General features: G+C 36.6%; 1 protein-coding gene across 1 annotated transcript; it reads left to right on the top strand.

Annotated features, from left to right (window-relative positions):
- The first annotated feature begins 1,262 nt into the window (after positions 1-1,262).
- On the top strand, positions 1,263-1,979 carry LOC138893769 (secreted RxLR effector protein 161-like). Its single transcript, XM_070178429.1, has one exon. The coding sequence runs from the start codon at positions 1,263-1,265 to the stop codon at positions 1,977-1,979; it is 717 nt and encodes a 238-aa protein (XP_070034530.1).
- Positions 1,980-21,269: the final 19,290 nt, after the last annotated feature.

Here is a 21,269-nt window from a genome sequence, read left to right as displayed (position 1 = left end):
TTGATATCTTTATAAGAGATATTATCCTTTCCATAAAGCATAGTATCTCTTATATGTTTAAACGACTGGGGTAAGGAAACAAGCAATAACACAGCTTGATCCTCATCTTTGATTTCAACATCTATGTTACTTAAATCCATAAGAAGAGAATCAAAAGTATCAAGATGAGTAAGTATAGAGGTACCTTCAGCCATACGAAAAGTGTAGAGTTTTTGCTTTAGGTAAAGCCTGTTTTCTACTGTTCTTTTCATATATAGGGTTTTAAGCTTTTCCCATATGCCTTTGACTGAGCTTTCTGCTACAACTTCACGCAAAACCTCATTTGAAAGATTTAAAATAATACCTGCTTTTACCTTTTTGTCTATGTCGGCAAACTCCTCGTCCGTAATTTTATCCGGCATCTTCTCATTTCCTTGCAGTGCCAAATCTAAGCCATCCTGAATTAGGATAGCTTCCATCTTTAATTGTCACATTCCGAAGTTTGCACTTCGGTCAAATTTCTCAACATAAGACTTTGTTAGAGTCATTTTGGCTATTTAAACTAACCCGGTTAGATCTGACTCTGATACCAATTTGTTAGGATCGGAAAATCGGGTAGTGCAGAATTTAGCCAAACAACGGTATAATGACAATAACAAAGACAATGAAAGTTGATAATAACGACAATTAAAGAATAAAAAGAAGACACAAATTTAACGTGGTTCGGTCAAGGTGACCTACGTCCACAAGCAGAGAGGAGCAATTTTACTATACCAACAAGAGTATAAAATTAGAGTAAATACTCTAATTACTCCTAAATACCCCAAGAGAATAACCTCACAAGATCACTCCAAAGAAAGGGTTCACACAAGTGTTTCCCAACACTCACTCTCTTACAAAATACTCTATAATGAAATAAAGGAGGAGAAAGAAAGACAAAAGTGAAAAGCTCTTAAATTGGTGTGTTTGCAAATGAGGAGAAACTCCTCTATTTATAGCAAGAAATCCTTGGCCTAATAATGGATATTATGTCATGGAAAATGTCATGATCCACAAATTTGTTATAATGGATATTATGTCATGGCAAATATCATGAACCACAAATTTGTTATAATGGATATTATGTCATGGCAAATATCATGAACCACAAATTTGTTATAATGGATATTATGTCATGGCAAATATCATGAACCACAAATTTATTATAATGGATATTATGTCATGGCAAATGTCATGAAAATTTAGTCATATTACAGTTATCATCTCAATTTGAGATGAAAGATATGGGCGAAGCTGCATATATTCTTGGAATTAAGATTTCAAGAGATCGTCCAAAGAAACTATTGTATCTCTCACAAGAGAATTACATTAGAAAAGTTCCTGAACGATTCAATATGCAAAATAGTAGCCCAGTTGAAACTCCTATCAGTAAAGGCTATACCTTGGGAAGTCAGATGTGTCCTAAGACTCCTGAAGAGACAGAAAGAATGAGCCGAGTTCCTTATAGGAGCGCAGTCGGAAGTCTAATGTATGATATGGTGTGCACTAGACCTGATATCTGTCAAGCAGTTAGCTTGGTAAGTAGATATCAAACCGACCCAAGTTTAGCACATTGGCAAGCAGTAAAAAGGATCATGAGATATTTGAAGGGAACTGCTGATTATGCCCTTTGTTATCAAGACAGCAAGGATCTGCGATTAGTAGGATACAATGATGCTGATCATGGAGGAGATCTAGACGAGAGAAAGTCTACCTCAGGATATGTTTTCTTACTCAGTGATGGCGCCATATCATGGAGCAGTAAGAAACAATCGTGTGTATCACTATCTACGATGGAAGCCGAATACGTGGTTCCCGTATCAGCAGCACAAGAAGCAGTTTGGTTGAAAAATTTCTTGGAGCACTTGTTGGATATCACTGAAAATACTGAACCAGTATTAGTCTACTATGACAGTGAGGCTGCAATATCCTCCACCAAGGACCCAAAAGTTTCATTGTAAAACCAAACATATAGATATCAAGTATAACTATGCGAGAGACATGGTTAGACGCAAGGTAGTGAATGTGAAGTATGTGTCTACAAAAGATATGTTAGCAGATCCATTGACCAAGACTTTGTCTAGAGATGCATTTGTGAGACACACTAGGTCTCAAGGCTTGCGTAGACTATGAGATACTTTATTTTGTTATTTGTTTTCTCGTGTTCACAAAACTGATGTTCTCTAACTATCAATAAAGTTGATTTACATACATACATATTTTTAATGCTGAATGTTATGTGCATTCTTTATTTTTAGTTTTTTTATTAGTATGTCGGGTAGACAAGAGGTTAGCCTTCTCACACAGGCAACCGCCTCCTTATCTTAGTTATGTGAGGAGATAAGACATGATTTTAAGCAAAATTATCATAAGGGTAATTTGAGAGCTATTCGCTTAAAATCAGAATGTCGCTTAAACAATGACATAAGGTCATTAGGGTGAAAGACGTTCACCAAGTCTACTTTGTGAGCCAGATGTGAGTTAAATATGATTTTGTAGATCAAGGAACTCAAATTTAGATACTTATGATGTCTAAATATTGTCTGTACAACATTCCTTTATGAGATAAAGACATACGCTCCTTGAAAAAAGGGAGAAAATGTTGTAGCACATGTTTCATACCATGTGTGCTAATGTCGACCAATTGGGTTAACATAAGTCCATTCTCAACTTATTGTTGTGTGAGACCCAGAGCCTTTATGATGGCTCAAGACTTTGTACCCTCAAAGACTCCAATCAAATATTTGAGACTTAGTGTCATGTTAGTTATCTTAGTGTGTTTTTAAAAGACCATGTACACAGATTCGGTCTAGTGGAGCATATTTAGAAAAGCAGTCAAACTAATGTTAAAGGGATCGTGAGAAGAGGAAGATCATTGATGCAATCTCATTTATTTGTATTCACTGGTGCACCAATTATAACTTATGAGTTATGATTGTGAATACAAAAAATAATGATATATGAGATTTTGAGACTATATCAAATGTGATTTATATGATCTAGGGTACATCATACCTTATGATCTACTTGCAAGTTTGCGCTCGACGAGAGGCTATATACTCCTAACAGATGTATAGCACTTAGCTCTTACAGTATGCTGGTCGCACGGTCTACTTCCCTGTATGAATGATTGAGGAGATGAGTTGAGAATATGTTTCTCAGACTAGATGAGCACTCTAATTATGTGTAAGTGGGAGATGTAGAAAATATTGGATCCACCCATAAGGAGTGCTCTAAGGCCCAATAGGGTTATTAGTTAACCCTAATATTCCCTATATAAGTACACTTAGTGTGTACACATAAAAAAAAGACTCTCGAAGCAGTATTGTTCCACGCGCTCTTTCTCTCTCTCAATCCAAACAAGGGTTTAGACTGTGAAATTGGGGGTTGTTCCAACACACCGTGATAATCACCGCCGACCAGTAATTCCAGTCGCGATTCAATCCGTTTTTGCTTCCGCTTTACGAAAAATAAGTAAGTTCTCGTTTTACAATTTACAAACTAATCTAATATGTTTAGATTAACGTGTCCGTTCCTAAAATTCATAATGTAAATAAAAAACAAAATACATCGTCAAAAAGAAATTAGATTGTCTTCTATTCTTCAAAACATATACAATATAACATAAATATAAAAGTAAAATATTTTTCGAGAAATATTCTATAGCGAGCAACACGTACAATGTACCTGCATTAATTAGAATACCATGATTTTTTATTAATAGAATGGATAATGTGTTGTGTGTTACAAAAGTTTGTTTTGGAAAAGTGGACAACAATCAAAGAATTAAACTGCTATCAAGAAACAAAAAATTCAAAATCTTATCTATAAGTAAGACATTCTCTTATTTTTCAGAGACATAGTTATTCACTCAAAAGAATTAAAGACCCTCGTTTATCTAGACCAAATAATCACAAGATGTTTAAAAATAGGTCACTAAACTCTCCTTTCTATTTAGCAAATAAAAATTATGTGTGCATAAGAAAACCGGTGGATGAACTCATGAAGATCATGTGCAAGATCAAGCGAAACTAAGCCACTCCTACAGGATTTTTGTGTTCATGACTTAGAAAAGCAACTCAAATTGATTATATTAATTACTAGTATCTGGACACGCGTGTTGCGCGTATATCCTATATCGATTAGTAAATAATTTAAAATATCACACAAATATTAATATAAAAATAAATATTTGAGTTATAAAATAAAACTTTAAAAAATATAAAGAAAGAAACCTTACTCCACAAAAGTGCATAGATGTTCTATTGCTTGAACTTTCGTTAAGGATAAACTTAGATTATTATGGTGACGTTCCATTTAGCTATTTTAGATAGATCTGATCAGTTTCGATTTTGCATGCAGATAAATCAAAGCAGACTTTCATTTGTTATATATGAGGTGAAACTGCTACTTGGATTGTGCAATTAGTAAAAACAAAAAAGAAACAATAATGATACAAATTTCCTATAGTCATGGCAAAATGGCTAAAAATAAACCATAGCTACTCGGCAGCTTGATCATGTGCAAAGTAAAGTTATTTCATATCAGAAGAAAAATCTATCAGATAACTGAGTTAGCTAATCTTTAGGTGCAAGATTTCACCTTCAAATGATGTTAGAACTTAGGTCTTAGAATCCATATGTAAATCTCTTGAAATTATAGGTAGAATCATAGTCTCCAGTATAAGTTGGACATATCTAAGATAAGAAAATAATTTTATCATTTACAACAACAACAACAACAACCCAGTATAATCCCACTAGTAGGGTCTGGGGAGGGTAGTGTGTACGCAAACCTTACCCCTACCCTGGGGGTAGAGAGGCTGTTCCCAATAGACCCTCGGCATCTTTCCCCCCAAGAACTCCCACCTTGCTCTTGGGGTGACTCAAACTCACAACTTCTTGGTTGGAAGTGGAGGACGCTAACCATCAAAGCAACCCATCTTGTCAAAAGGAAAAAATAATTTTATCATTTAAAAAGGAGAAAAATGTACTATGAGAACAAACCAATAGAGTTATCTCAAGATGACTAAAAAGTAGCAAGTATAGAGTGAGTTCAAACCTCTAAAGAAAAAAAAGGCTCCTAAGCAGCTAAAACAAACTGTATATAGAAGACCTAAAAGAAAAAAATTATTACACGAATATATATATACACATAATTACATTCTCGATCAAAACGTATACATGTCGATCCAATAGCCATCATGTTAGCAATAATTTTAGTAGTAGATCAGCATACCTCATTATTAAGTGGAAATAGGTCTAAAATCTTAATAACCATAATGATTTCTTGCGGCCAAGACAGGTGATTTTTGTATAAGAAGATAGCATGTTCCTTTAGCATCTGTCATGGCAAAAGTTGGCGAACAAAAGAAAATAAAACTCACTATATTCTCTTTCTTCCAAGCTTGACAATTAATTCAATTGGTACTCCTTCTGGTTCGTAAATTTTTTGGTTATTTTCATACAGATTAAGAAATTTATCTTTTAACATTAATTAGCAATGAAATTGACCATATTAACATTTACTATCTCTTCACATAAATACTCCTAACACATACTCCAATACTATATACTCCAAAGGCAATGTAGGAAAAAAATAATAAATTCATTCTTAAAATCTGGAAAAATTACTTATTTTGGACAACAAAAAAAAGGCCAAAAAATCACTTATCATGGATCGGAGGGAGTAATGACTAAAATATAAAAACTAATGCAAGTGTGGGATAGACGATGAAAGAATATGAGAAGAGACATGTCAAATTGGTTAATACAGATCTTGAAGTTGGCGAAATGTTTCAACTCCCGCAACGTATTTTAAAGTTTTAATGGACTTTAAGTATCACCAAATTTGAGTTGGTCCTAATACGATGTATCTACTTTATTTATTTTCAAAGGGGTAATTTACTATTTTGTATTATGTTTTAATTGAAATTATTCACTTTTATAGGAACTCTTGTAGGAATTAGATTGAGTTAAAAGGGTAAAATGGTCGTTTAGTTTTTGATGGGTATTTTGGTAATTCAATTCTCAACTTTGGGTTTCACACTTGTAATATAGTATGATATGATAATATGATATGATTATGATGCTAATGGTGTTGACTTTTCAATTGCAGATTTTAAGGTGAATTTAACTTTTCATTCTTATTGCAACCTCTCTCTACCACAGGGTAGGGGTAAGGTTTGCATACACACTACCCTCCCCAGACCCCACTAGTGAGATTATACTATGTTGTTGTTGTTGTTGTTGTAGCCATGATTTTATTTTTATTTTATATGTAAATGGAGCTATTCACTTAAGTAAAAAGAAATTTAAAATGTTAAATATACGGTCTAGATTTTAGAGAGAATTGCTGAGTCATATTCACTAAAAGAAAAACTTAAAATTTTCATTTAATTGGAAACCGATAAACAATTAGTATGTGTGTGTGTGTTTGAGTATTTTGGATTATTCAAGTTATAGCTGATTTTCTCTTAACTTTTTGTTAATATTTTGATTTAGGTTAAATTCTTTAATTCTTTTGAATTTAATTAAACGATTGTTAGTTTTAGTTATATTATAACGTTAACCTTTTTTCTTATTATTCTTGAAAGAATATGTTGTACCTTTCAAGTGAAAATTAAACAATATATGCAAGTTACAAAGAGTAAGTATTCAAAACAACACAAATCATGAATCAATATGGATATACTTACAAAATAAGAGAAGAGGATGAGAAAGAACTGAAATCACAAAGTTAATCAATTATAAGAACTGAAATCACAAAGTTAATCAATTATCTTCTGCAAACTAATAGATATATAATTTATGTTAAAAGAAAACATAATAGTAAAAATATTTACTACTACTTATGAAATTTCATTGCAAGACACTGCCATGAAGTAGGAAAAAACCTTGCGAAGATTGGAGCACTACATTTGTTAAATTATATATCTTACACTTGGTGATCAATTTTCAAAGTTATTACAATTCATCTTAAATTATGTTATCATTTATGGAAAAGAAATTAAGAGATAAAAAGATTATCTCTTGGTCCTACCATTATAATAGAATAATACCAAAAAAAAAGTTGCATTTTTTGTTATACAAGGAGTTAGATTTTGTCATATTCTTTTTTTCTAAGTTACTCGGACGCTTCACTTTCAGTGCCGCACTCGTGTCGATACGACGTGGGTGTGGGTATGGGTATGGGATCCGTGTCGGATCTGGTCAACCGATTTTGGGTACTTTGACCAAAATCAACGGAGAAATTTGGGACAAATACTATGATTTTTGAAAACAAATCAAAAGGTAGGGTGATATGGAAGAAAATGGAAAACCTTGTATATATAAATTTCTATGTCAGTCCTTTTCCTTTTATCTCCTTCTAAAATTCTACTCTTGTTCAATATTTTCTCCTTCTCGGAATACCTTGTAAGTTTTCACATGTCTCATAATTTAGACATATTTTTATAACTCTATTTTTAAATAATTGAATTATTTTTAGTCGAATCTCCGCACCCGTATCCGTACTTGGATCCGTACCCCCAAATTTTTAAATTTAAATCATGAAGGATCTGACCTCTAGATCTGCACCCGTATAGGACACCCGCACCCAAGTCCGAGCAACTTAGCATTTTTCTACCATGAGAAAGGAAAGTTGTGAAGTCTCACCCTTTGTTGAGTGGAACTTCTTGTCTCGTACGATTTGTGCAGAACCTCAATGAAAATGAATGAGGTCCCAAGGGCTAGAATCGAAAATTAATAATAAGAAATACGACATATAGTCACGGGCTAAATCCTTAATATTGAGTTATTTTAATTTAGTCATAGCATGTTCTACCGCAAGGATAAAAGCAATAAAGGAATATATATTAAGGATTTTTTTTTTCAAATTAAGAAGTATTTAACGCATATGATCATAATACTAATATTTTTATACCTCATAAAATAAATACAATATAATTGTAAAAAATATTAAATACAGTAACTTTTTTGATATGATAGGGAATTACGTGCAACACACTTATAGCTTATAGAGACTAGTTTTATTAATATACTAGTTAACTTATCCGCGCTTCGCGCGGTTAATATATAAAAGAATTCATAGTATAAAATATAAAAAAACATATGTAATGTAAGACGTACATACCACGAAAATCAAAACCCAATCATATAACAAAATACATACAAAAAATTAAAATAAAGAAACAAATCCAAATTAAAGCATCACAAAGTTTGTAGCTTTGTAGTTACAAATTACTAGAGGAGCAATCCTCTTCATAATACGTTGAGGTAATGTTATATTAACAATTCATACTCCATTAATTATCATAAAACTAATATTTATTGAAGACCGTTGGTCTTATGTATCTCCTCTCATATTTTATTTAAATATTATTCATCAATAATATTAATTAGTGTAGAGCAAAAAAAAAGTAAATATCTATTTAAGACCTTGGGTCTTGTGTAACTCCTCTCTCCTTTCATTATTATTTAAATAATATTCATAAATAATATTTATTAGAAAATGTATTAGATTAGATAGTAGTAAAACTTATGAACTTTAACAAATTGTCTTCCATTAAATAAAAAGAAAATATGAAATGAAAGGGGTAGAAACTAAAAATAGGAAAGAAAAAAAAAGGAGAATAAAGTGACATGGGAAGTTATGGAGTCCCTTTGATATCTTTTTCTTCTCCTAATTCTTTGCAAAATTTCCTTTGCTTCTTCTATTCATAACACTCGTCCTATAATTTGAAAAACATAATTAACTCATCAAGATAAAAAATAAAAATAAAAAAAATTCCAAGTACTCGAGAAGCAAAAGGTTCGAAAAAGGAGAAGGAGAAAACTTATTTTTATGTGCACTTATACTAACGTCGAAAATATTCGTTCTTGATATGTCACGATCCAAATCTCCCTCCGTAGGATGTCATGAAGGCATCTAGTTTTAGGGACTAGGTAAGCCTAATGTTTATTGATATTATAACAATATTAAATAACGGCTCACAAATGCGAAGTGGAAATCTCTATACAATACTTTAAAAAATCCCAAAAACCAGTAGTACAAGTGTCACGACCCGAAATTCCTACCTTCGGGGTCGTGATGGGGCCTAACATTTTACTTGCTAGGCAAGCCAACGTTAGAATAATTTTAACCATTTTTTTAACAATTTAATTTAATTAATAATAAAGAAACTAATAACTGGAATAAAATCTAAAATAAAGTGAGTAAACCATAATAATAGCGATGTCTAAATATCATCCCAGAACTGGTGTCACAAGTGCGCGAGCTACTAGAATAATACAAATAAGGGTCTGAATGAAAATTGTCACGTCCCGAAATTCCCACCTTCGGGACCGTGATGGCGCCTAACATTTCACTTGCCAGGCAAACCAACGTTAGAATAATATAATCCATTTAAAAATAATTTTTAAATTTATTAATAACAAAGAAACTGTAATGACCCAACCGGTCATTTTAACTTTTAGAACACTGTTCCCTAAAATAAAATTTTTCGTATGTGCTTTTAATAATTTTTAACTTGCGGGGATAGTTAGTTCGGGATTTGGAAGCGTTTGGGTTGAAATCGGAATACTTGGTTCCTTAAGTTAGCCTTAAAAGGCCAAGTTTGACTTCGGTCAACATTTTGAGGAGACGACCCCGGAATCGGGATTTTACAATTTCAATAGGTTCGTATGATGATTTTGGACTTGGGCGTATGTCCGAATCGGGTTTTGGATAACCCGGGAGCGTTTTGACGCTTAATAGTAAAAATCAACTATTTGAAGGTTTAAACTTCTTTAAATTTAGTTTGGAGTAGGATTTTGAGTAATTGAAGTCTGTTTGGAATTCCGAGTTTAGGAATAGTTCCGTATAGTGATTTAAGACTTGCACGCAAAATTTCGTGTCATTCCGAGTAGTTTAAGTATATTTCGGCGCATTGGAAGTAAATTAAAGAACTTGAAATTCTTAAGTTTGAATCAATTTGGTTTAGGGTATGATTCTTAGATTTGATATTGTTTTACGCGTTTTGATAGTTTGAGCGAGTCCATTTTATGATTTCAAACTTGTTGGTATGTTCGGACGGGCCCCGGGGATCCCGAGTGTTAATCAGACGCGGCTCGGACTAAGTTGGAAGTTGGGAGCCAAAACTGAAGCTCCCAGCTACTGTCAGAATCGCACCTGTGCTTGGCCAGCCGACACTCGCAGGTGCGGCAGTAGCTCGCAGGAGCGAACCTCGCGGATGCGAGTTTTTGTGCGCAGAAGCGGAAAAGGGAATGAGAAATCGATCGCAGATGCGGACGATTTACGCACCTGCGAACGCGCAGGTGCGAGCATTTTTCGCAGATGCGAGGCTTGGAAGGCGAGGGAAAACTCGCACCTGCGAGGCTTTTCCGCAGGTGCTGAAGCCGCAGGTGCGGTACCTCTTCCGCAGGTGCGAAAATGACTGTTGGGCAGAATGTATTAAAAATCGGGGCTCACTCATTTTGAGCCTATTTTCTTCCATTCTTGGGAGATATTGGAGCTTTTTGAGAGGAGATTTCAACTAGCAACTGAAAGGTAAGTTAAGTCCATACTCCTTGAGTTAAATACATAGATTATAGATAGATTATAACTAGTAAATCTTAGAAATCAAGGGTTTAGGTTAAAACCTAGATTTTTATAAAAATGAGATTTTAACTACAAAAATAGTTATGGAATTGGATAGAAATTATATATTTAAGTTCTTGAGATTATGGGTAACGTTTCCATCCGAATATTTCCGAAATTCGGACACGTGGGCCCGAGGTGAATTTGAGAAATTTTACCATTTTGGATAGGGTAATTTATTTAATAGATGAATTTCGAATTATTGAACATATATTAATTATTTTATATAACTTTTGGATAGTTTCGGATTTTTCAGCGACTGAGATCTGGAGTTTTCTGGGTTTAGCAGGTTATTATCGTCGATTCGTGGAAGGTTTTTCATCTATTGCAGCACCTTTGACCAAATTAACCCAGAAGGGTGTTCAGTTCCGATGGTCTAATGATTATGAGGCAAGCTTTCAGAAGCTCAAGACAACATTGACTACAGCACCAATGTTAGTGTTACCTTCCGGTTCGGAAATGTATACAGTGTATTGCGACGCTTCACGCGTTGGTTTGGGTTGTGTATTAATGCAGGAAGGGCGAGTTATTGCATATGCTTCACGTCAGTTGAATCCCCACGAGCAGAATTATCCGGTACATGATTTGGAGTTAGCTGCGATTGTTCACGCTCTTAAGATTTGGAGGAATTATCTTTATGGGGTGTCCTGTGAAGTTTATACTGATCATCGCAGTTTGCAGCATTTGTTCAAGCAGAGGGACCTAAATTTGAGGCAGTGCAGATGGCTGGAGTTACTAAAAGATTATGATATTACTATCCTGTATCATCCGGGAAAAGCAAATATGGTTGCAGATGCCTTGAGCAGAAAGGCGGAGAGTATGGGTAGTTTGGCTTTCATTTCAGCAGAGGAAAGGCCATTAGCCTCGGATACTCAGTCCTTGGCTAACAGACTTGTGAGGTTAGATATTTCAAAATCCATCTGAGTTCTTGCATGTGTTGTAGCTCAGTCTTCACTATTTGAACAGATCAAGGCTCGTCAGTATGATGATCTACACTTGATGGTTCTTCGAGAAACGGTACTACGAGGTGGTTCCAAAGAAGTTACTATTGGAGCGGATGGTGTTGTGCGACTCCAAGATCGTCTATGTGTTCCTAGTATGGATGGACTGAGGAAAAAGATCCTGGAAGAGGCACACACTTCTTGGTATTCTATTCATCCAGGTGCTACTAAGATATATCGTGACTTGAGGCAGCATTATTGGTGGCGACGAATGAAAAAGGACATAGTTGAGTATGTAGCTAGGTGTTTAGATTGCCAGCAAGTTAAATATGAGCACCAGAGGCCAGGTGGCCTACTTCAGCAGATGACTATACTAGAGTGAAAATGGGAACGAATTACTATGGACTTTGTAGTTAGGTTGCCGCGGACCTTGCGGAAGTTTGATGCAGTTTGGGTCATTGTTGACAGGTTGACCAAGCCGGCACATTTTATTCCTGTTGTGACTACGTATACTTCAGAGAGGTTGGCCCAGATTTATATTCAGGAGATAGTTTGGTTGCACGGTGTGACAGTTTCTATCATATCAAATAAAGGCCCTCAGTTTACTTCACATTTCTGGAGAGCAGTTCAGAGTGAATTAGAGACCCGTGTAGAGCTCAGCACAGCCTTTCATCCGCAGACCGACGGGCAGTCAGAGCGGACAGTTCAGATTTTGGAGGATATACTCAGGGCTTGTGTGATTGATTTTGGAGGTCAGTGGGATCGTTTCTTGCCTTTGGCCGAGTTTGCTTATAATAACAGTTACCAATCCAGCATCGAGATGGCTCCATTTGAGGCTTTATATGGTCATCGATGTCGTTCACCTATCAGATGGTTTGAGCCCGGTGAGGCTAAGTTATATGGTACTGATTTGGTAAAGGATGCCTTGGAAAAGGTAAAGTTGATTCAAGAGCGACTTCGTACAGCACAGTCCAGGCAGAAGAGTTACGCGAATCAGAAAGCGCGTGGTTTATCATTTATGGTAGGTGAAAAAGTTCTCTTGAAGGTTTCGCCGATGAAAGGAATCATGAGATTTGGGAAAAAGGGCAAATTGAGCCCAAGATTTATAGGCCCATTTGAGGTGTTGAGACGAGTTGGGGAGGTTGCTTATGATCTTGCATTGCCTCCCAGTCTATCGGGAGTTTATCCGGTTTTCCATATATCTATGCTCTGGAAGTATCATGCTGACCTATCACATGTGTTGGACTTCAACTCAGTTCAGCTAAATAAGAGTTTGGGTTATGAAGAAGAACCATTTGCCATTGTTGATAAACAAGTTCGCCAGTTGAGGTCCAAGAGGATTTCTGCAGTAAAGGTCCAACGAAGGGGCCAACCAATCGAGGAAGTGACTTGGGAGGCCGAGGAGGACATGCAGAGCAAATATCCACACTTATTTAGCACTCCAGGTATTATTCTAAATCCGTTCGAGGACAAACATTTGTTTAAGAGATGGAGAATGTAATGACCCAACCGATCATTTTAACTTTTAGAACCCCGTTCCCTAAAATAAAATTTCTCGTATGTGCTTTTAATAATTTTTGACTTGCGGGGATGGTTAGTTCGGGATTTGGAAGCGTTTGGGTTGAAATCGGAATACTTGATTCCTTAAGTTAGCCTTAAAAGGCCAAGTTTAACTTCGGTCAATATTTTGAGAAAACGACCACGGAATCGGGATTTGACGGTTCCAATAGGTTTGTATGATGATTTTGGACTTGGGCATATGTCCGAATCAGGTTTTGGATAACCCGGGAGCGTTTTGACGCTTAATAGTAAAAATCAACTATTTGAAGGTTTAAACTTCTTAAAATTTGGTTTGGAGTAGTATTTTGAGTAATTGAAGTCCGTTTGGAATTCCGAGTTTGGGAATAGATTCGTATAGTGATTTAAGACTTGCACGCAAAGTTTCGTGTCATTCCGAGTAGTTTAAGTATATTTCAGTACATTGGAAGTAAATTGAAGAACTTGAAATTCTTAAGTTTGAATCAATTTGGTTTAGGGTATGATTATTAGATTTGATGTTGTCTTACGTGTTCCGAGAGTTCGAGCGAGTCCGTTTTATGATTTCAAACCTGTTGGTCTGTTTGGGTGGGGACTCGGGGTCCCGAGTGTTAATCAGACGAGGCTCGGACCAAGTTGGAAGTTGGGAGCCAAAACTGAAGCTCCCAGCTACTATCAGAATCGCACTTGCGCTTGGCCAGCCGCAGTTGCGACACTCACAGGTGCGGCAGTAGCTCGCAGGAGCGAACCTCGCAGATGCGAGTTTTTGTGCGTAGAAGCAGAAAAGGGAAGGGGAAATCGACCGTAGATGCGGATGATTTGCGCACCTGCGAACGCGCAGGTGCGAGCATTTTTCGCAGATGCGAGGCTTGGCAGGCGAGGGAAAACTCGCACCTGGGAGGCTTTTCCGCAGGTGCGGTACCTCTTCCGCATGTGCGAAAATTACTGTTGGGCAGAATGTGTTAAAAATCGGGGCTCAGTCATTTTGAGCCCATTTTCTTCCATTCTTGGGCGATTTTGGAGCTTTTTGAGAGGAGATTTCAACTAGCAATTGAAAGGTAAGTTAATTCCACACTCTTTGAGTTAAATACATAGATTATAGGTAGATTATAACTAGTAAATCTTAGAAATTAAGGGTTTAGGTAAAAAAACCTAGATTTTTATAAAAATGAGATTTTAACCACGAAAATAGTTAAGGAATTGGGTAGAAATTATATATTTAAGTTCTTGAGATTATGGGTAACGTTTCCATGTGCCCGGGGTGAATTTTAGGAATTTTACCAGTTTGGATAGAGTAATTTATTTAATAGATGAATTTCGAATTATTGAACATATATTAATTATTTTATATAACTTTTAGATAGTTTCGGATTTTTCGGCATCGAATCGAGAATTTTACGCGACGCGATAATCAGAAAGTGGATTTTGAGACGAGGTAAGTCTCTTGTCTAATCTTGTGAGGGGGAAATTACCCCATAGGGATTAAATTGAATAATTGTTGCTAATTATGGGGGCTACGTACGTACGAGTCCGTGCGTAGCTACTATTAATGCTAAAGTCCGGGTAGTTTAAGACTCAAAGCATGAACTACTTGTGTAAATTGTATTCTTTGTTTAATTAATATTAGTTGACATATATGAATATATTATGAATTGTTAGATAAAGATATTAAAGGATGGAAATCTCATATGCTTGATTTTCTGTTTAAATTAATTAATTATTAAAAGAAATTATTCTTCCTCCCGAATTTATCTTATAATAAATATACTCTCCTTCCGAAGGTACATAAGAAAAATGTCCTCCTTTCTTGTGGAGCGGGCCGAACGCCTCGGCAGGATAGATGCATCTATGGATCGCGTCGCACGTCCCTCGGCAGTGTACACGACACTCTGGATTGGGCCGTACGTCCTCGGCAGAAATCGTGCTTAATAATAATAATTACACGATACTTCAATAGTGATTTCAGCTTGCGAAGCTAATTGATAAATTGGAGAATCCTTGAAATTTAATGAATTATTATTCCTGCTTGTTAAGGAATTAATTGTTATTCTTGTAAATGAGAATAATTGATAAATTAGAAGTTATTTGAATTAAAAGAATTAAATTTATATATTGAGAATTGTTGCATTTGAAAGAAATTTAATTATTTCTGCTGGTTAAATAAATTATTGATATACTTTGTGAATCATGCTGGTCTAGATATTCTAGTTTTATTTCAATTATTACATAGTGAGTGTCAAAGTCGGCTATCTCGTCTATACCACTTCGAGATTAGGCTTGATACTTACTGGGTACACGTTGTTTACGTACTCATACTACACTTGCTTCACTTTTTGTGCAGGGACTGAGGCAAGTACTAGTGGGGGACCTATCGTCTTACACCCACGTTATCCAGGGGCATAGTGGTGAGCTGCCTTTCTGAGCCGTTCTGCAGCTACTAGTGTCTCTCCTTATATTTTTCATTCTGTCTATTTTTATTTCAGACAGTATTTGAGGCTTTGTATAATCTACTAGATGCTCATACACTTGTGACACCAGGTCTTGGCACACACATTGGTAGAATTTGGGTTTTATTATTTTTCTTGGTTTTAAATTTTGTCAATATCTGCTTAAGTTATTAAGTTGGCTTGTCTAACTGTAGTGTTGGGTGCCATCACGACCTATAGGTGAAATTGGGTCGTGACAAAAACAAATGCGGAAGTAAAGTCTGAAATGTAGTGAATAATCCATAAAAATAACGGAGTCTAAATACCATCCCAGAATTGGTGTCACAAGTGTACGAGCTTCTAGAATAATACAAATAAAGGCCTGAATAAAATAAAGCTGTCTGGAAACAAATACACATCTAAAATAAGATAGACGGGGACTTCAGAACTGCGGACGCTGTATAGTTATACCTCAAGTCACCTCCGAGTAACTTAAATCTGAGCAAGTCTATGGTACGTCGCTGGGACCAACTCCAAAATCTGCACAAGAAGTGCAGAGTGTAGTATTAGTACAACCGATCCTATGTACTGGTAAGTGCTGAGCCTAACCTCGACGAAGTAGTGACGAGGCTAGGGCATGTCACTTACATTAACCTGTACGCAATATTAGTAACAACAACAATAATAGAAATAAATCAGGTAACTCATTTTTAATAGTTGAAACCAACTCAGCAGTCATAACCAATTATTATTTCAACCAATTTTCGTTGCAGCGTGCAACCCGTTCCCACAATATATTCATTTTCAACCCTCTAATATATTTATTTTAATCAAGTATATATATAGACTTTTAAATAAGTCTCTTGCGGCGTGCAACCCGATCCCCCAATATAGACTTTTAAATAATTCTGTTGAGGCGTGCAATCCGATCCCCCAATATAGACTTTTAAATAACTCTGTTGCAGCGTGCAATCTGATCCCCCCAATATAAACTTTTAAATAGGTCTATTGCGGCGAGCAACCCGTTCCCCTAATATAACTTTAAATAACTCATAAATATAATAAACATTACTCCAATAAATACCACGTCCAATGAAAAACTATTAAGAATCAAGGCACACAATAATTATAATTTATTTATGAACAAACAATGGCAATTAGCAATTAATTGTGAAAATCGTGGAGAAAATAGGCAGTTTAATATTTAGTATGCTAAATGTCAAATAACAATTATTACAGGAATTCAAGAATTAATATTTGACAAAGAATAGGAGAGAAACAATTATTATAATAATTAATTCGTATCTTAGAATAATTTATCATTTTCAAATAATTATGCAAACAATTAATTTGACGATATATAGACACTCATCACCTCGTCTATACGTCGTTCACATGCATTTCACATAACAAATAATTTAAGGGTTCTATTCCCTCAAGTCAAGGTTAACCACGACACTACCTCGCTTTGCAATTTCAATCAATTACTCGACCACAGCTTTTCCTTTTAAATTTGACTCCAAAAGCTTCAAATCTATTCACAAACAATTCGATATACTCAATACAAATTGTAGAAATTAATTCCATATAAATTTACTAATTTTTCGGATAAAATTCGAAATTCACTTTAAAATTGACAGTGGGGCCTACATCTCAAATCTCGGAAAAACATACGAAATCCGAACACCCATTCCGAGACGAGTCCAACCATACAAAAATTATAAAATTCCGATGTCAAATGGACCTTCAAATCTTAAATTTTCGTTTTTGGAAGATTTTATAAAAATCTTATTTTTCTCCCAAAATTTCACGGATTCATGATATAAATGAGTATGGAATCATGAAATATAATCAATATAGGATAAGGAATACTTACCCTAATATTTTTCCGTGAAAATCGCACAAGAATCGCCTTACCCGAGCTCAAAAATTGGAAATGGTTGAAAATGGGTCGAAATCCCATTTCCAGAACTTAAGTTCTGTTTTTCATATTTTTATTCATCGCGATCGCGGAAATTCATTCGCGATCACGTAGAACAACTTCTGTCATGTCCATTTTACTCTTCGTGATCGCGGATAATTGTTTTCGATCGTGAAGCACATTTTGGCTGCCTACTTTATTAACTCTACGCAATCGCGAAAATGGACATGCGATCGCAGAGAACCTTTTCTCCGCCTTACGCGATCGCATTCTAACTTGTGCGATTGCGTAGCACAACTTTGGTGCTTCCTCTTCTGCCTCATTCCTTCTTCGCGATCGCAACTTGGTCCTCGGATTCGCAGTGCACTGGAAGCTAACCTTCCGCGTTCGCGTGCCTATCTTCGCGAACGCGAAGGGTAAAACTCACGGCTCACAATTTCCTCTTCGCGATCGCAGGAATGGCTTTGCGATCGCGAAGCACAATGCACCAGATGACAGCAGAAGCTCAAAAACCAGATTTTCTAAGTTCAAAATCATCCCGTAGCCTATCCGAAACTCACCCGAGTCCTCGGGGCTCCAAACCAAACATGCACACAAGTCCTAAAATATCATACGAACTTGTTCGCGCAATCAAATCGCCAAAATAACATCTAGAACTACGAATTGAACACCAAATAGAATGAAATTTTCAAAAAAACTTTTAAACTTATATTTTCACAACCGGACGTCCGAATCACGTCAAATCAACTCCGTTTCTCGCCAAATTTGGCAGACAAGTTATAAATATTATAGTGGAACTATACCGGATTCCAGAACCAAAATACGGACCCGATGTCAATAAATCTAACATGAGTAAATGCTTAAAAATCATTAAGCTTTTAAACTTTTAATTTTTCATCAAAATTTCATATCTCGGGCTAGGTACCTCGGAATTCGATTCCGTGCATACGTCCAAGTCCCAAATCATGATACGGACCTACCGAAACTATCAAAATACTGATTCGAGTCTATTTGCTCCAAATGTTGACCAAAGTCAACTTAGTTGAGTTTTAAAGCTCTATTTCACATTTTAATCCATTTTTTACATAAAAACTTTCTAGAAAATTTTACGGATTGTGCACGCAAGTCAAGGAGTGATAATTAGTGCTTTTCGAGGTCTTAGAACACAGAATTAATTATTAAATTTAAAGATGACATTTTGGGTCATCACATTCTCCACCTCTAAAATAAACATTCATCCTCGAACGAAGTTAGAAAAAGTACTTGAGCTGGTGAATAAGTGTGGATATTTACTCCGCATGTCCGACTCGGACTCCCAGGTAGATGCCTCTACCGGCTGACCTCTCCATTGCACTCGAACAGAAGGATAACTCTTAGACCTCAACTGCCGGACCTGTCGGGCTATAATAGCTACCAGCTCCTCCACATAAGTCAAATCCTTGTCCAATTGGACTGAGCTGAAATCTAACACATGGGACGGATCACCATAAAATCTCCGGAACACAGACACACGGAACACCGGATGAACCGCTGATAAACTAGGTGTTAATGCAAGCCTGTAGGCTACTTCACCCACCCTTTCAAGAATTTCAAAGGGTCCAATATACCTAGGGCTCAACTTGCCCTTCTTTCCGAACCTCATTACACCTTTCATAGGTGAAACACGGAGTAATATTCTTTCTCCAACCATGAAGGCAATATCACGAACTTTACGGTCGGCATAACTCTTTTGCCTAGACTGAGATGTGCGAAGTCGATCCTGAATAACCTTGACCTTATCCAAGGTGTCCTGTACCAAATCGGTACCCAACAACCGAGCCTCTCCCGGTTCAAACCAGCCAACTGGTGAACGACATTGCCTTCCGTATAACTATATCCTTTTTCATTCTCCTCCACCAATAATGTTGCCGCAAATCTTGATACATTTTGGCGGTACCTGGATGAATAGAATACCTGGAACTGTGTGCCTCTTCAAGAATTAATTCATGAAGGCCGTCAATATTAGGCACACAAATACGACCCTGCATTCGTAGAACTCCATCTTCCCCCACAACAACCTATTTGGCATCACCGTGCCGCACCGTGTCCTTAAGGACAAGTAAATGAGGATCATCATATTGTCGTTCTCTGATGCGCTCATATAAGGAAGACCGAGCGACTGTACAAGCTAGAACCCCACTGGGTTCCGAAATATCTAACCTCATGAACTGATTAGCCAAAGTTTTGAACATCTGCAGCTAATGGCCTCTCACCAACCGGAATATACGCAAGACTGCCCATACTCACAACCTTTCTACTCAAAGCATCGGCCACCACATTGGCCTTTCCGGGGTGATACAAAATGGTGATATCATAATCTTTCAACAACTCCAACCATCTTCTCTGCCTCAAATTAAGATCTTTTTGTTTGAACAGATACTGAAGGGTACGATGATCAGTAAATACCTAACACGAGACACCGTAGAGGTAATGCCTTCAAATTTTCAGTGCATGAACAATGGCTGCCAATTCTAAGTCATGAACATGATAATTCTTCTCGTGAACTTTCAACTGCCGCGACGTATATACAATCACCCTGCCATCTTGCATTAATACTGCACCAAGCCCAATGTGAGATGTGTCATAATATACTGTATACGATCCTGAACCTGTGGGTAATACCAACACTGGCGCCGTAGTCAAAGCAGTCTTGAGCTTCTGAAAGCTCAACTCACACTCGTCTGACCATCTGAATGGGACACCTTTCTGGGTCAGTCTGGTCAATGAGCTTGCTATAGATGAAAACCCTTCCACGAACTGACGACAACAACTTACCAAACCCAGAAAACTCCGGATCTCTGTAACTAAGTAGGTCTAGACCAATTTTGAACAGCCTCAATCTTCTTAGGATCCACCTATATGCCTTATGCCGATACAACATGCCCCAAAAAGGCAACTAAGTCTAACCAAAATTTACATTTTGAAAATTTGGCATATAACTGATTATTCTTCAAAGTCCGAAGCACAATCCGAAGATGTTGCTCATGCTCCTCTCGACTGCTGGAGTAAATCAAGATGTCATCAATAAGTAAAACCACAAAGGAATCCATATAGGTCTTGAACACCCGGTTCATCAAATCCATAAATGTTGCTGGGGCATTTGTCAGCCTAAATGACATCACTAAAAATTCATAGTGCCCATACCGAGTCCGAAAAGCTGTCTTAGGGATATCAGATGCCCTAATATTCAACTGATGATAACCAGACCTCAAGTCAATCTTAGAAAATACCTTGGCACCCTGAAGCTGATCGAATAAGTCATCAATTCTTGGCAACGGATACTTGTTCTTGATTGTAGCCTTATTCAACTGCCGATAATCTATACACATCCGTATTGAACCATCTTTCTTCTTCACAAACAACACTGGTGCACCCCAGGGTGAGACACTAGGTTTAATGAATCCCTGATCAAGAAAGTCTTGTAACTGCTCCTTTAATTCTTTCAACTCCACCGGGGCCATACGGTATGGTGGAATAGAAATGGGTTGAGTGCTCGAAGCCAAATCAATACAGAAGTCAATATCTCTGTCGGGTGGCATCCCCTGCAAATCTACAGGAAATACTTCTGGAAATTCATGAACAACTGGTATTGAGTCCATAGAAGGAACATCCGCACTGGGATCGCGAATATAAGCCAAATAGGCTAGACACCCCTTCTCGACCATACGTCGAGCCTTCATATAAGAAATAACCCTGTTGGTAGAATGACTAAGAGTTCCTTTCCAATTTAATCGAGGTAACCCCAGCATG

Source organism: Nicotiana tomentosiformis, chromosome 6, assembly GCF_000390325.3.
Source record: "Nicotiana tomentosiformis chromosome 6, ASM39032v3, whole genome shotgun sequence".
NCBI classification, from domain to species: Eukaryota; Viridiplantae; Streptophyta; class Magnoliopsida; order Solanales; family Solanaceae; genus Nicotiana; species Nicotiana tomentosiformis.
The sequence above is the reverse complement of the archived record's forward strand: the minus strand, read 5'-3'. Positions and strand labels throughout refer to the sequence as shown.